This window comes from Sceloporus occidentalis, unplaced genomic scaffold (genome assembly GCF_023333645.1).
Source record: "Sceloporus occidentalis isolate IW3139 unplaced genomic scaffold, rSceOcc1.0.p SCAF_1, whole genome shotgun sequence".
Classification (NCBI taxonomy): Eukaryota; Metazoa; Chordata; class Lepidosauria; order Squamata; family Phrynosomatidae; genus Sceloporus; species Sceloporus occidentalis.
The window spans coordinates 61,371,195-61,387,935 of record NW_028316981.1 but is presented as its reverse complement, the minus strand read 5'-3'; the positions used below and the strand labels follow the sequence as shown (position 1 = coordinate 61,387,935).

Here is a 16,741-nt window from a genome sequence, read left to right as displayed (position 1 = left end):
CTGCTTGGTAAAACATGGGCATGGTCTGAAAGGCATTCATTCTGGCAGCAAGGAATGGGAACATGTCATTGACAACTTATCTTTACAGACCACATGACATGTTACTCTATGGCAGAAATGGAAAGAACCCAGATGTTGACAGGTAATAGTGTGTCACTTAATCTTCAGAAGAGGAAAGGCAGAAGACCTGCACCTGCACTGCCCAAAGCATTCATGGAAATGATTACCTGTGTTTTTCTATTTCTGATTTGCTCTGTAAGCAACATCACCTAAGATAATGTTAATTTTTAAAAAATCAGAGAATCCTACACTAAATAGCAACTAGCTCTTCAAACAGAAGTTTTAGCAGATGCTTGTTTTTTAAAACAAACCAAGCAGCTGGTCCCTCCAAAGACAAAATAAATTATTGCAGCATTGTAATTAACTAATTGCCTTGTTGTCATATGCCACATGGTATTCCATGCTGCTCAAGGGTGCTTGTTCTGTCCCTACCAGCATCTATGATCCCTGGATTGGTTATGTGGAAAGGCAAGTTCTTTCCTCTGTGCCCAGGGGAGCAATGAGGAAGGTTGGTAGACAAGAAAGGGACATTCATCCTACTTCATTCAATGCTATGGAATTCTGGTAATTGTAGTTTATTGTGGCACCAGATCTCCCAGACAGATAAGGCTAAATGTCTCATAAAACTACAATTCCTAGAATTCCACAGCACTGAGCCATAACAGTTAAAGTGGTGTCAAACTGGAATATATCTGCAGTGCAGATGCAGGCTAATAAGTTTTTTTTATAAACAAGCTAGTAACACACACACCATTTGGGTTAGTTATCTGGGCTGATATAAAAATGCTGACATCTTGCTTCTTTTTAGCAGACATTGATATCTGCAGAGTGTAGATGGAACATTTTAGTGCTAAGAACAGTTACAAAGTGCCAAATCTGTTCTCAGTGGCAATAGTGTTCACCTCAACCATTTGAAACAATTTGAAAAGCAGCCCAAGAAGCAGGGCAGAAAAAAAAAAACATGTGCTCTAAGCTTGGACTTTATCACACGGAGAAAATCGTGTGTTTAAAAAGGGATTTTCCTGGGACGGTTGTGTGACCAAGGCAAAGGACTTCTCATGACATCGCAATTAGAGAGGACTTATCCCAGGAATAAACGGGAATGCTCCAGTAGCAAATCATTCACAGGGAAATCTGAGTAATAATCTCGATTTTTCCACTCCCCCTACTCACATTCTGCAACAGGAAATTCCTTTCATTACCTGTCATGTTAGCAGAGCTACACCTGAGCTCTCCTCCTCACATGCTGACAGAACCCCAAATGAGAATGCGTGAATAGTATTTAGATAAATGGAATTGCTCTCCAAGCTTTTTAAAACAAAGCCCTTATTTAAAACAGCAACCTCCTAAATATGCTACAACTGTCCTCCCAATTGTTGTCACAGCAAATGTCAGGGCTCAAGAAAGCCCACTGTTTTGACACAGATGGCATACCACCCTGTTTCTATTTAAAAACTGGTTAGAAAAGAAAAAGAGGTAAACAGTCTTCAAGGTTCACTCAGTTCTTTTCCCTGCTTCCCAACCTGCCAAAGATTTTGTGAAGATTACATTATCAGATATGTAGACTTTATCATTATAGCATACAAGAATCTTAACCAACATCTGCTCAATCCCTCCTGCATTTATCAGTAGTTTCTTCATTGTTTTCTTCTATCCTAGTGGTTCATGTTAGCTCTTATCATTAAGACACCTTAGCTACATATTATATTTCCAGAACAATTTCTTACAACAGGTATTTTTCAGATGAACAGCATGAAGAAAAAACTGCTCTTCCGTATTCTCATAATACCATAACTTTGATTTTCCAAAGAAGCTTATGAGAGGTAATGATTTGCAAGATGCAAACAAGGAACCCACCATCGTTTATGACCTGATATAAATAATCACATCCTCCAACCGAGGCCCGAAATGGATGGGCAGGAAAGAGCAGCTTCCAGCCACTTACGGGTGACGCATGCCCCCAGAGTGGCTAGAAGCTGCATGGAGAGCATGTCCGGCTGGGAAAAGCCAGCACTAAAAGGAGCAATGAAAGTCTGCTCTGCGCCTGCATCCTGTTCAAGACAACAACAGTGGCCCAGATCAGGACCAGGCCGTGTGGTCACCACGGTCCTGCATCGACTGGAGGGGTGACTGGGGCTGGAGCAGCCTAAGGCTTCTTCAAGCTGCTAGTCTTCCATGACCCCAATGCCACATTCATGAATAAGAGAAACATTGTTATTCAGTGATTAAATTACTAAACTAAGTGAAAGACTGAAACATTTCTTTTGTAGTTAATTCCTGTCAAGTTGGCTTCAGTTTATGGCAACTCAATGAATCAGAACTTCCCAGAAACATTTCCTTTATACCTTCACTTTTCATCCAATCTTAGCATTCCCCCCCTCCAAATATACTGAATTTTGGTTGTGATTAATCATTGTAAAATCATAACTTCTTCATAATGCTCTAAATCAGGGAGGAAAAACATGAGACCAACCAGATGCTACTCAACAGCAATTTACATAATCCGTCACCACTGGCTATGGAAGCTGGAGTTGACAAGAGGGGTGCACATGCTACATCCATACTGAAAACTGTCATTTTATAATCCTTTTAATGTAAGGAATTCTTAACTCAGGTAGTAACATTGATTGCAATGAGTGATTCCTTCCAGTTCTAAAGAACACACATATTTAACTTGGGAATTCTGTGTACATGTTTTATATAAAATGCAAACCAATAAAGAGAATGTTTAGCATGTTTGTTTGAATCAGAAAACATGCATTTTAATGTATAAAATAAACTCTCTTTATCACAATGACATTCCTCACACTGACACACACATGCACACTCACACCACTCACTGAGTAATCTCTCAATCTTAACATTTTTGAAGTCTGATAATGTAAGAACTTAAGTTCCATTTATTTTTCCATGGATATCCTGTTCATGATGTGTTTTACCTGGTAGCAAACATAGCCCTCAGAGAAGAAAAGGTAGCAGCATCTTCTTTTAAAGCCTTCAGTTCATTGCGCAGCTTCATCATCGTCTCTGTAACCATGGCCTTTTCGTTTTCATACTTGCTCTTCAAGTTGGCAAGGGCAACCTCTGCTGTCTTTGTGTGTATAAAAAAGAGCAAAAGAAAAATTTCACAATCTATTGAACTTTTCATGAACTCATTGGCTAAGGAAGGTATAATCTGGTCAAATACTAAAACAAGGGCTTGGAAAACTGATTTAGTTATTCCGCAGGATTGTACGCCATAGGCAGGTTTACTCTTCTATATTTATTGTTTTATGTACAGCGCTGTGCAAATCTACAGAGCTATATAAATAATAATAATAATAATAATGACATTATATCTGAGAATATTCTAAATGCAGTCAGCCCTGTTTATCCACAGATTTTTTTATCCAGGGATTCAAGCATCCATGGCTTGAAAATATTCAAACAAAGCATAAATTCCAAATAGCAAACCTTAATTTTCCATTTTATATAAAGGACACCATTTTGCTTTGCCATTATATTTAATGGGACTTTGTTATCCATGGAACTAAACCTCAGTAGACAACAAGGTCCCTGTGTTAAATTGTTCTAAATTCTCCAGATCTCACAAAGAATTCCCCATAAAACTGTCTGTTTACCTTGTGTGCTTTTGCATGTATACAAGATCAAGGTTGTGCTACCAAGAGTAGGCGGAAGTCAACAGCACCCAAGGTTCAGGGATGGCAGACACTGAAGCCAAGTTCTGTACACAGTGCGGAATGAGATGGCAGAATGGGCTGCACTAGCTTCAAGTACAGTTAACATTTTTTAAAGCTTCTCCTATGAATCCTCCACCCGCAGCCCACCATTTCAGCACAATTGTATAAAACTGTAGATCTGCCATACCTCCCAACCCCATCCATGCAAGAAACCTTGTTCACCTGTTTGTTGGCCTTAAGCACAGTCCTCAGAGTTGCTATTTGCTCCCTCTTGGTGCTTAGCAGAGACTTAAGCTTCAGGATTTCCTCCATAAGAGCCTCTTTGTCTTTGTCCACTACTGGCCCAAGTTCCTGAGTAGTCACTCGTTGCCGAGACAGCTCTGTTGTTCTGTCTACCGCTGCTTGCAAATGCTTGATCTGGTCACGGATTATGGCAATCAGGTTGTAAATGTTCATAGGTTCCTTTCGGGGATCAGATACTGGCGATGGGAGAGATGAAACTGGTGAAGGGCTACTTTCCCCACTCCCACTCTCTGATTTTCCTAAGTCTATAGACAATAAGCCTTTAGAGAGCAGGATGGGAGATCTGTGGCCTTTGCCTTCTGGACTGGTGCGTCCCCCTTTCCCCTCTTTGTAGTAATCCAGCATTACCCTGTTTGGAGTTTCATTGTTGCACATGCACACATGATGGTACAAGTTGGCCAGTTCCTCACTGAAGGTGACCAGTTCATCTTGGGCTACACTGAGGCTACCTTGGGTTTCCCCAGCGACATCGCTGACTTTCTTGAGTTCCTTCTCCAGTCGGACTACCTGCTCCCTATCCTGCCTACTAGATTTTTCCAACAAAGTGATCTTTTCTGTCAGAGCCTGAGTTTCTGTCTCATACCTGTTCTTCTCCTCTTCATATTTGGAGTCACACTCTTCATATTTGGCCTTAAGGCCTTTAAGCTCATCTTTCAAGTCACTAACTTCTGCTACGGCCACTTTATACTTGCACTCTAGAATCTCTGGGCCATTGATGTCAACTTCATAATAATCTCCATCCTCATGGCTGTCACGTTCCTTTTCATTGTCAAGAGCAGACTGGCGTTCCTTGCTGACTTGAAGCTTTTTCATGGCATTGAGGTTCTCTGTAAGTCTGCCAACTTTTTCGTGTTGCTCAGAAAGGGCTCCCCGAGTGTTCTCCAACTGCTTCTGAGACTCTTGGAGTGTAGACAACAAATTCATTTTTTCCCTTTCCATCTATAATAGAGACAGGGTAAATGTTTTCTTTCTAAATGTACAACTGTTTTCACATCTGACATGGCTCTCTGATAGAACACACACACTTTTCACACAACCACACATACAAAATATATTATTTATTCAATTTATACGGTCAGCCCTCCATGTCTACAGATTTTGCATGCATAAATTCAATCACGCACAACTAGAAAATATTTATTTAAAAATTCAAAAAGCAAACCTTAATTTTGCCATTTTATATAAGGGACAACCATTTTACTACTGCTGCTGCATTCCCTTCAAGTCATTTCCTACTTATGTTGAGACCCTAAGGTGAACCTATCATGGGGTTTTCTTGGCGAGTTTCTTCAGAGAGGGTTTGCCATTGCCATCCTCTGAGACTGAGAGAGTGTGACTTGACCAAGGTCACCTGCTTTGAGTCCTACAAAGGCAGAATACAGTGGGCCCTTGGTATCTGCTGGGGCTTGGTTCAGGGACCCCCATAGATACCAAAATCCATGGATGCTCAAGTGCCATTATATACCATTTTACTACACTATTGTATACAGTGGGGCTTGAGCATCCATGGATTTTGGTATCCATGGGGGACCCTGAACCAAGCCCCAGCAGATACCAAGGGCCCACTGTTATCTGCCTTTCTTCCACTATAGGAACTAAGACAGGTGACATTTAGTTCTAAGTCCTATGCAGGCATTAATTAAATGTGTTCCGTCAACATACAAAGAGAGCATTGTTCTAGTCCTAGCTCTTCTGTTCCTAGTTGCATAATTCTCTTCATGTGAAGAGTGACAAGTTGAAATAGGAGAGTTCCATGTGGAAAAGTGACAGGTTGAAGCAGGAGACTTTCTTCTATGTGTGGAAGATTTCCACATAATTGAGAAACTTTAAGAAAAATCAGTGTCTTCAGTCATACAGAGAGCATCCACAACCACTCTCCTATTAAAACTTGCCACTGTCCATAAAAGAGACACAAGTGAGGATGGGGGATGGTAGAACTTGCCCATTCCCTTCTTTATCTGTTGACTGAAGCTACTTAGATGACAATTCCCAAGTTCTATCAATTAGACTGCTGACATCTCAATATGAGTACCTTAGCATAAGATAAATATATTTGCTAGGATGATGGTCAGTTAAATCTGAGCCTCATTCCCACTTACATTTATGCTTCGGTTCCTGATCCGAATCGTTGATTTGGTTCAAGTGAAATTGATCTCGGAATGATTCCCACTACGTTTGCTCCAGGTTCCTATGACTGGGGGGGGGGGGGGGGGAGAGCTGCAATGGCCCCGGCCTTCTCCCTGTCACCAGCTTCCCTTGCCTCCCTTGACTCTCCGTACCTGGCCCAGTCCATCCTCAGCTTCTCTTCAGCCTTCTGCGGCCTCCTTCTGCTCTGTGACCTCCTTCCCAGCTTCCCTGCAACCTTCTTGCAACCTCCTTCCTGGCTTCCCCAACCATGGGGATAGCAGGAATGGAAGAAGGTCGCAGAGAAGCTGGACCTCCTTCCCAGCTTCTCTGTGACCTTCTTCAGTTCCAGGCTTCCCCGCAGCCAGGAAGCTAGGAAAGAGTTCGCAGAGCACAAGGAGGCTGTGGAAGGCCAAAGAGAAGCAGGGGATGGACTGGGCCAGGTACAGAGAGGCAAGGGAGACAAGTGACAGGGAGAAGGACGGGGCCATTGCAGCCGCCCCCCTCCCCCCGGTCTCAGGGAGTGGATTCAAATCCGTTGGTTCCCACTTGGGCTGAATTGATTTATTAATTCTCTGCCCTACTCTCCAACTCCCTGGGATACCCAGAATATGCCTATTTGTTTCTGACTTGATCTCTAAAACAGAATTAAGATTACAAATAAGCCTGAAACAAATGTCACAAAATAAACATGTATTTAAAAAAACCAAGATAAACATGTGTACTGCATCCAAAGAAGTGTGTTTAAATCCACAAAAGCTCATGCAGAAATAATAACCAGTTAGTCTTAAAGATGCTATTGTATTTCCTTTTCCCAGCTCCCCCTTCCTTTTCCCTTTTATCCTGCAAAAGACTAACACAGCTATCTCTTTGGAAGATAAACTAAACAATACTTTTAGATGCTATCCAATGGTAGCAAGAAGTACCTTCTTGTAACCAAACAGAATCTAAAAGCAAAACATATTTTTGGAAATGATTAATTTTAGGTGGCATAATATAACACATATTTCAGGTATATAGCTAACAAACATTTACCTGCATCAGTTGTTGTTTTAGCTTCTGGATTTCAGATATATTCAGTTCACTTAGGAGATCCGACACAAGACTAGGGGCTGGAGGGAAGCTCTCATTTTTCTTGGGGGTAGATGCTTTGTTATTGCCATTGATTTTGCTCAGGCAGTTCTGTTCAAAGCCATTCACTATTTCATCATTATTAGGCTCTGTGGTTTCATCACTGAATTTCAGTCCATCCAAAGAGATGTTCAGGTGGCTGGTATACATGGAATCATTGATATTCATATAATGAGACAGCTCCTTCCGAAGGTTATTCTTCTGTTCACGTTCTGTCTTCAAGGTTTCTAAGGCCTCCTCAAGTTGACGTTCAGATATTTCTTTCAACCTTATCGCATCTTCTAGCTGGCTATTGAGGAATTCAGTAACTTCTTCAAGCCTCTTGATTTCATGTTTCAGCCCTTCAAATTCCACCTGTGACATAAACAATATCACTAGAATATCCAACACACAAAGGTGAAAGAGATTTTAAGAGAATGTGACACAAAGAAAGTCAAGAGCTTTTCATGTGAGCAGTTAAAGAATCATAATAATCTCTTTGATCAGAAAAAGTTGAATATTTGCACATTTTTGCTTTCCTCTTAAGATGGCAATGCTGTAAAATGCTGTACTCTTACACACCCTGTGCCCTCTCTAAACAGGACTGCTACTAGCATTATTGCTATTATTATTTGGCATATATTATTGTTGACCATCAGATGGATATCAAAATTGAGATTAATTTCTATTCCCTCCCCCCTCCCCTGAAAAAAATATGGAACCTGCACAAGGAATAAAACTGGCATGTGTTTAGTCTCATACCCAAGTGATTTTCCAATATATACCTGCTATCTGAAATATTTCAGTTGCATCTGATGAAGCTGACTTAATTTGTAAAAACATATGTCATAATATATTGGTTAGCTGCCAAGGTGGCACAAGTCAGTGTTGCATCTGATGCAAAAAACTACTGCAGCTCCTCCTCTGCAAAAGATTTCTTGTCTTGTCAAGCAAAACAAGCTAAGAGCAAGTTAAGTTTTGAAAATGAAAGAAAGATGAAGTTCACAACATCAAAGGTAGGCACTGTTAGAGATGAAAGAAACAAAAAATAAATAAAAATAAAAATCATAGCACTTTGAGAAAATTCCAGCACTAGAGGCAACCTACAAGCTGTCCACATGACCATCCAAATCTGCGGTGAAAACAACAAAGATGTTCCAACACCTACCTGATTCTGTTTCAGAACAGACACTTGCTTCTGAAGGCAGATGTTCTCCTCTTCGAGTTCAGTATAATCTTGCAGCAAACGAGCTTCTCGGAATTTATATTCTTTTATGTCATCTCGCAAACGACCCCTCTGGATCTCCATGTTCTGATTTATCTACAAAAAATACATAACATCGACATAAATTTATCTGGCCTTCAACTACTGATTTTAAAATGATAAGCCCATACATGAGGAGCAACTTAGTGTTTTAAATGATGGCTATAAAGAAATGGCATTTCTTAACAGGAGCAAAGCAGAATTAGAATGGATGCTTTTAGAAGTGAGGACAGGTCGGCTTCAGGTTGAGATGGCAAGACGACCAGCTGTGGGAATGAAAAGCTCATTGCCCCCATAGCCACCAAACCATGATTTTAGGGGTTCTTAATTGGGAGAACCCTGAAATTGCTCCTCTGGGAAGAGCGGTAATAAATGGGGCTCATTGGGGACCTGAAATTCTTTCCCTGAGTGGATCGTGGAGCCAGCCTCCAAAGAGGAGAAGAAAGGTTGCAGAGCAGCCAGAATCGCAGCTGGTTAACCTGCTGGGGGAAAAAACTTTGCTTCCAACCTTTTACAAAAAAAATAGAAAATAACTTTAAAGCAATCTGGTAGACTACAACCTTACAAATCTTCAAGAAATCCCAACAGCAGCAATGCGTGCCATTTAAAAGAAACTACAGACAAGAAATAGGAGGGGGGAGAAAAAAAGGACAAAGAAAGAAAGAAAGAAAGAAAGAAAGAAAGAAAGAAAGAAAGAAAGCTGACAAAGATCAGAAAGAGGTGATCCATTAAAAAGAAGAACAAAGGACAAAGGGTTAAAAATATTGGTGAGTGTTGGGGAAAGCTGTGAGGAAAGCAAAATAAAGTTAGAGGGTGAGATTTTGAAAACAGAACTGAGATGGGGACGAAGTAACTGAGTGAGTGGAAAGCGATCCAAATTGGAGGCGGAAATATAGTCCAGTGACAGTGAAGGAGACGAGAGGCAGACTGGAGATGGGTGCGGAGAGAAGGGAAAGAGATCAAGGAAAGCGGGACTTTGTTAAACCAGTGGAAAAAATAGAGAATGGGGATATGAGACCCTGAGGATTATAATATTTACCCCTTTTGGATTAAAATTAGAAGAAGATAAATGGGATTGTATGCTGAAGATATTTAAAAGAATGGATCTATGTGATAACTTTCTGAATTGGATAAAACAAATTTACCTCAATCAAACGGCAAAAATAATAGTTAATAGAGAAAAGACACAGCAGATTAACATCCAAAAAGGTACCCACCAAGGATGTCTTCTATTGCCATTATTGCTTATAATGGTGTTAGAAATGGTATTAGAAATACTTAACAAACATCATGACAAAGAATATCAGAAAGACGGAAGAGGAAAAAATGTCCTGTTGTAAAATTACGAAGAAGGTAAAATACCTTGGAATATGGATTACAAAAAGAAACTGAGGCTTATTTGAAACATTTATAAACAATTATGGATGTCGATAAAAATAGTTCTGAGAAAATAATCTAAACTTCAGTTAACAATATTACGAAGAATCGCTGCAGTCAAAATGATGGTACTCCTTAAAATAATTTTTTTATTTCAGAACATTCAGATTATAATTAATGAAAAACATTTAAACAATGGTAAAAAGATCTTAAAAATGTCATATGGACAGGACACAAATAAAGAATGAAATGGAAGACTTTGACAGATAAAACTGAAAACGGTGGTTGCAAAGTCCCTAATTTAAGATTATATTATAATGCAAGCACATTGCTGTGAGTATCAGATTGGATCAAATTAGAAAATGATAGAATTCTAACACTGGAGGGATTTAACAACCGATTTGGGTGGCATGTGTACCTCTGGTACAGAAAAGCAAAAATTCATAAAGACTTCGAAAACCATTTTATCAGGAAGTCACTATTAATAAATTGGATTAAAAAAATTACAGAAAGAATTCCTGTTTGGATATTGCCGCAAGAAGCGTTTCAAGGAATTCATCTTGAGAGAGAGAGAGAGGCAGGCTAGCTCCACCAGGCCTGCCTGGAAGAAGACAAGCTCTCCCTTCAGCCACCATCTTGAGGGAGAGAATAGGCTGGCCCAGCTCCACCAGGGCTAGCCTGAAGATAGAGCGCCCTCCTTCCGGTCCATCTGCTTTGGTCCAGGCCTCAGAGGGAGAGAAGAATGCTGGACCTGATCCCCTCCCCCCCCCCTCACCATTCCCTTCTCCTTTTGTGTCGTGTCTTTTTAGATTGTAAGCCTGAGGGCAGGGAACCGTCTATTATCCCCTCTGTTGTAAACCACTCGGATTCCCAGTGATTGGGCAGTATATAAATAAATCCTATTGTTATTGTTATTGTTATTGTTTTAACAACAAAAGGACAGAATACTTCCTTCCACCATTTGAATAGCATGATTTCATTCTATCTCCTTGTATTTTCTAAACCCCCTTGAATGTTGGTTTAGTCTTGTGGACAGAATATCAAATTCATCTCAAGGAAACTTAGGCTAAAAGTACAGAGTACAGAAAGTGGACAGAGATTTGCTTTTCTCCCTTGCTCATAATACTAGATCCAATGAATCTGTATGGCTGGTGATTTGTGAAGCTGAATAGTTGAACATTTGGGATAATTAATAAGGCTATGAAATTTGCTACCACAAGATAGCTACTACCCTGAATGGCTTTAAAGGGAAACTTGAGAAATTAAAGCTATCAGCAGTTACCAATCCTGATGGCTCCATTTTATCTCCAGCATGTGACAGCATGCATCTCAATACCAGTTTCTGGGAAACAACAGGGGAGAGGGCTATTTCCATCATGTTCTGCTGCTTGCAGGCTTCATAGGCATCTGATTGGCCAATGCAAGAAGCAGAAATGCAGGACTAGATAGGCTGTCTGTCTAGCCTAGCAGGGCTCTTCACAATCTTCTTAAGTCACAGGGTGTTTTGAGGTTAAAAAACAGTGGGGATGGAGATGAGAACCATGAACTCCCCCCTGAGTGCCTACAATTAAAAACTAGTCATAAAAAATAGGCAGTCAAAAAAGCATGAAGCACTACATCCTTCTTCCCTGATAAGCTGTGATTAGAAATGCAGTCTTGCACTTGCTTTATTGTTGACTTGCTTAAAATATAAGCCTTCCAAGCAGCAATCATATCACTTCCACAAACCACATAGCAGCAAATTTGTACATAAAGACTATTGAAAGAAATTACAGACAAGCAACATTACAGATATTTTATATGTATTTACATCTAAGCACTACTGTTCTACCCCCACACTGTATTTCCAACATAGTTCACATTCACAGATAAAAGTGAAGCAATATCTCAAGTATAAAACAGAAAACTAAAATGTTACCTGCACTCACTTCATTCTCTTTGTCTTCATGCATATCTAATCATGACAATACTGATGAGTTAACATAACACAGTCATGAAGTGGGCAATAATAAGGAAGGAAAGAACTCAAAGAAGTCATGTTTGGTGGCAGGGCCCAAAGCCTTTTGTCATTCAGGACAGTAAGTAGAATCACCTGAACAGCAAATCCAATAAAGCTAACAACAGCTGTCACTCAGGTACAGATTAAAGCAAGTCCTCTTGCTTGTCCCAAAAGAATTGAAGACAAAGGATCACAACCTGGATAGTCAGAGACTGATCAACCAGCTGTATAATATATACTGTTAAAGAAAGGGAAGAGTAGTCCATATCATATCTGGAAGGTTCCTAAAGATGAAAACACAAGTGATGAAAAGCTAAGATATGCTGTCCGAATTTAAAACAAGATCAGTCTCTTCTGGCAGGTCTATCCAGATGATTTTTAAATTGTGAGTTGTTTTAATATGTAAATGTCTTATTTGCTTTTTTAAATTGATGTGTGTTTTTAACTGATGTTGTGTATATATTAATCTGTTGTTGGTCCCTACCTCGATCCATGAGGAGAAGAAGATAAGAAATAATCATCATGTGGGAGACACTTAACTATCCAGAACAAGGTGGACTACTGTGATTCCTACAGATGTTTTGGATTACAGCTCCCACTGTCTCTCCAATTATACCAGCTAAAGCAGAGAGAAGATGTCAGAATCATCAGAGGAACCCAGTGGCCCAGACCTGAACAACTGTATTACTGCAGATCTAATAAAAATGTGCATAACTTTTCATTGCCAGGCCTAGCAAATCTGTAATAGGAATAAGGACATGAAATGCTATCAACACAGACTCCTCTCATTTTATATTCCTTTCTCAATTGTTACCAACATGGAATGTGTCAACACTTTCACCAGCTATTCATCATAACCTTTTCCCTAGACCATCACCGTTTTGTCTCAGCATGCCCACTTTGCCATGAAAACCCACTGGATGACCTTGGACAAGTCACACTCTCTCAGGCTCAGAGGAAAGCAAAGGCAACCCCCCTCTAAACAAATTTTGCCAAGAAAACCCTATGACAGGCTCACCTCAGGGTCATCATAAGTCACATCAACAAATTCACAACTTTACATCAGTGGCACCCAATGGCCTCCCTGTCACTGGGATAGGAGATCTGTGCTGGAGTTTAGCTTAAGCTCTAAAGGGGCTATCCAAGCTGCTGAAACTGTTTTGGGGATAGGATTCAACACACAAGGCTTAAAGTCTGAAGTAAACGCTGGAGTGTATTTACCACCCCACTGGCACAGCATGCACCAGCCACAACTGCTTTTCAATTATTCAGATGTGCCATTTGAAGGTAATTTTGTGTTGAGAAATACAAGGTCCAAAACACACTGCAGAAATAATCCAGTTTGAGACCATTTTAACTGCCCTGGTTTAGTACTAGGGAATACTGAGAATTGTAATTTATTGGGGCATCAGGCCTTTCAGACAGAGAAGGCTAAATATCTCACAAAACTACACTTCCCAAAATTCCCTAGCATTGAGCCAGGGCAGTTAAAGTGGTCTCAAACTGGATTATTTCTGCAGTGTGTTTTGGACCTAAGTTATTTAGGCCACCTCTCTCTTCACCCCTAACTCCAGATAAATTATATAACATTTAAAAAACACAATTCCCAATACAGATTCTTTAGAGACTCCATTTCAATACTCACAATGAGTAATGTTTCAATTATACAAATGAATGTTAGCCATGCCATTCCATGAGTCTCCACAAATATAATAAATTGAAACCCTTTCCTCTAGTTGTTTTAAAACATGCAACAAATAATTTCTCTGAAAAAAAGATTAATTAGCAACCAATTTCTCGGTGCTTAAAGGCAGGAAAAAAGCAAACTAAGACAATTTACTGAGAACAGTACTGCTCACTGTCACACTTTTGAAAACAGTAACAACAGAAGGTGAGACAAATAGCTTGCTCAGCCTGATACTCTTGCCATACTTACATTGTTCCTTTTAAACCAACAATCCCATCTTTAAAAAAAAAATTCTCACTTAGCAGTTTGGATTTTATTTAGAAATAACATAGGGCTAATCCGCCTTCCTGGGCAGACAGCGCAAGCATTTGATTCTGTGGTGGAGGCTAGAATGGGAAGCAAAACATGTTGTTTCCAATCTTGCTGTTCACACTTTCAGAGCTCACCAGCTGCCATTTCTCATTAACATCCTGTGTTCAAGAAGACCAGATATGGATTTTGTTCTCTCATGCATGAGAGAGTGAGTGTGTGTGAGTGTGAGTGTGTGTGTGTGTGTGTGTGTGTGTATATATATATATATATATAGAGAGAGAGAGAGAGAGAGCGCAGAGTGCAGGCAATATCTGTTTCTCAAACTGTGAGATCTTTGACTTATAAAGTAGTGGAAAGACATTAAAGTAACTGTCTGAAAGTGTTCTGTGAGAATTAATGGATGAATTTCCGGGAGAGGGGGGCACACGGGGGAGATTTACAAATGTCTCCCAAACACTAAAAGAAAGAGAAAAGGTACTTTTAAGAAAAGATGCTTTACCCAAAATTATCTTGCCACAATTCCATATTGCGCCTATAGAATTGTGTAGCTTGTTACTTGAGTCCTAGTTTAACCATCTAGATCAGAAAGTGGAAATTACATGGCCTATGGGCCACATGTGGTGTCTGCTTCCTACATTCCCACCTATAGTCCTCTAGAATTTTTAAAAATCTGCAGGAAAAAGATCTATTTCTGGATGGAAAAAAACAGCCTAGGTCTGTGATTTTGCCCCTAAATGCTGTGTGCCAATCCAAAGTGGATGAAAATCAAAGTGACCATAAGGGTCTACATTGTCACTTCTGGTTTCAGGTACTGGTAGTGGTGTGGCCTGCAGTTGGGTTGGGAGGATCTCAAAACATGCATACCCCAGTCCTCCATGTCAGTCCATTCCCATTCTAGATGTAGGTGAGAATACAAATGGCTATTGTGGATGACTGCACATCCTCTAGAAGATGCTAAGCCTTTATCAACATTGTAATCAAACATTCACCAAGTCTTTGGGGGCGTTCCCACTTGGCAGATAAAACGGATTATATTGGAGCAATTCTGATTACAGTGGATCCTTGTTATATGCTGGGGTTTGGTTCCAAGATCCCCCGTGTATAGGGTTGTCATAACCCGGCGGCCCCCGTGCCAATCACGGTTTCGGGGGGGGCCCTCCCGGTCCCGGTCCAGTTTGGGCCCCCACCCGTGCCTTGTTCCTGGTTTGGGGGCCCGCTCCAGCCATTGCCGCTGCCGCTAATGCAGCTGCGGCCTCAACCCACCTCCCCCTCTGGCTCCGCCTTCCTCCTCTTCCTCGGTGGCAGAAGCGCTGCCGCCACTGCGCCCCCACTGTGAGGGCATGCGTGCCACCCAGGCCTCAGCAGGGGCCAGTGGCAGCGCGCGCGCCTGCCACACTTCCCTCCGCGCGTGCACACCTGCTCCGCTTTCCTCCGCGCGCGCGCCTGCCCTGCTTCCCTTCCTCCCGCGCCAGCCATCATAAGGAGGAGGAGGAAAAAGCCGGAGGAAGGATGCCTGAAAGCCAGGGCAGAATTGGGCCAGAGGAGGAGGAGGAGGAGGAGGAAAGCTGAGTCAGTGGCCATTAGGTCTGCCTTGGTATTTTGGGGTTTTTAAATTATATTTAAAAATATAAAATACTTACTTTATTTAATTTTTTTAATTTTTATTATTGCTTGTTTTTGTTTTATTTCATTAATTTTTATTATTGCTTGTTTTTGTTTTATTTCATTAATTTTTATTATTGCTTGTTTTTTATTTTATTACATTAATTTTTATTATCAAATATATACACCCCTGTCTTGTTTTTTATTTATTTTTTCATTATTTTTTATTATTAAATATATGCAAGTGCATTTTTTGTGTATTTATGGTGCTTTGAATGCTAACAAGTCTGCCTTTCCTGGACAATTATAGTGGTGGTGGTGGTGATGATGATGATGATGATGGTGATATTGATATCAACAAGCCTGAGGCACGGCCAATGTAACTTGCTGTGATTTTTACAAACTCATGCGCAGTGAAGAAAAACCACAGTCTCTTGCCCAAGTACACACTTCTGAGAAGTAAAGTTGAACCTGAGGGAAAGTACATTTCTGCCATCTGTCTAAGAAGAATGCCAAAATGTCCTCCATTTTGATCATGCCTAAAATCATGCATTTATATTAACATTTTTTAAAAAAAACCTCAATTTTTTGCACGTCCTCCATTTTTATAAAAATGTGTCCTACATTTGAAAATGTTGCCCTACATTTGTCCCGGTTTGGAGGTCCTCACTTATGGCAACCCTACCCATGTATAACAAAATCTGTGTATGCTTAAGTCCCATTGAATATAATGACATAGCAAAATGGTGTCCCTTATAAAAATGGGAAATCAAGGCAAATTTATACTGTTTTGGAACATTTTCAAACCATGTATGCTTGAATCCATGTATAAAAAATTCGTGTATAAGAAGGGCCGACTGTATGTTCCGGGAATAATTCGAATTTTTCCCATCGTTTCCATTTCCAAAAGGGGCAAATTACCTCGATTCATTTAAACCTTGTTTTCGTTCCCATTTATTTTAAATCGCGTTATTTTAAAGCGGATTAACTTGCTCCCGTTCCCATTTGTGTCCACAAGCTGTCAATCAAGTGCATAGGCTTCAGACGTCACAAGTCTTGGGTTTTTTTGGGGGGGGGCAGCCAATGAAAATAGACTGCATCCAAGGCTCTTCTGTTGTGTCTCCCCAGACTAGAAGGCGGCTTGGCAAATTGGATCAAGGAGGAGAAGGCAGTGGGCTTCATTAATGGGGAGAGAATCTTTGGGGAAGAGAGAAGATAAGGCT

General features: G+C 40.5%; 1 protein-coding gene across 4 annotated transcripts in view; it reads right to left on the bottom strand.

Moving 5' to 3' along the window:
- BICD2 (BICD cargo adaptor 2) overlaps positions 1-16,741 on the bottom strand; it is a 124,172-nt gene that overhangs the window by 10,906 nt on the left and 96,525 nt on the right. For all 4 annotated transcript variants that reach the window (XM_089522814.1, XM_089522823.1, XM_089522832.1 and 1 more), the window contains exons 3-6: positions 8,446-8,598; positions 7,203-7,652; positions 3,963-4,982; positions 3,000-3,151 (exon numbers count right to left, since the gene is read on the bottom strand). In XM_089522814.1, the coding sequence (XP_089378940.1) occupies positions 3,000-3,151; positions 3,963-4,982; positions 7,203-7,652; positions 8,446-8,598 (1,775 nt within the window). The remainder of the gene's footprint in view (positions 1-2,999; positions 3,152-3,962; positions 4,983-7,202; positions 7,653-8,445; positions 8,599-16,741) is intronic.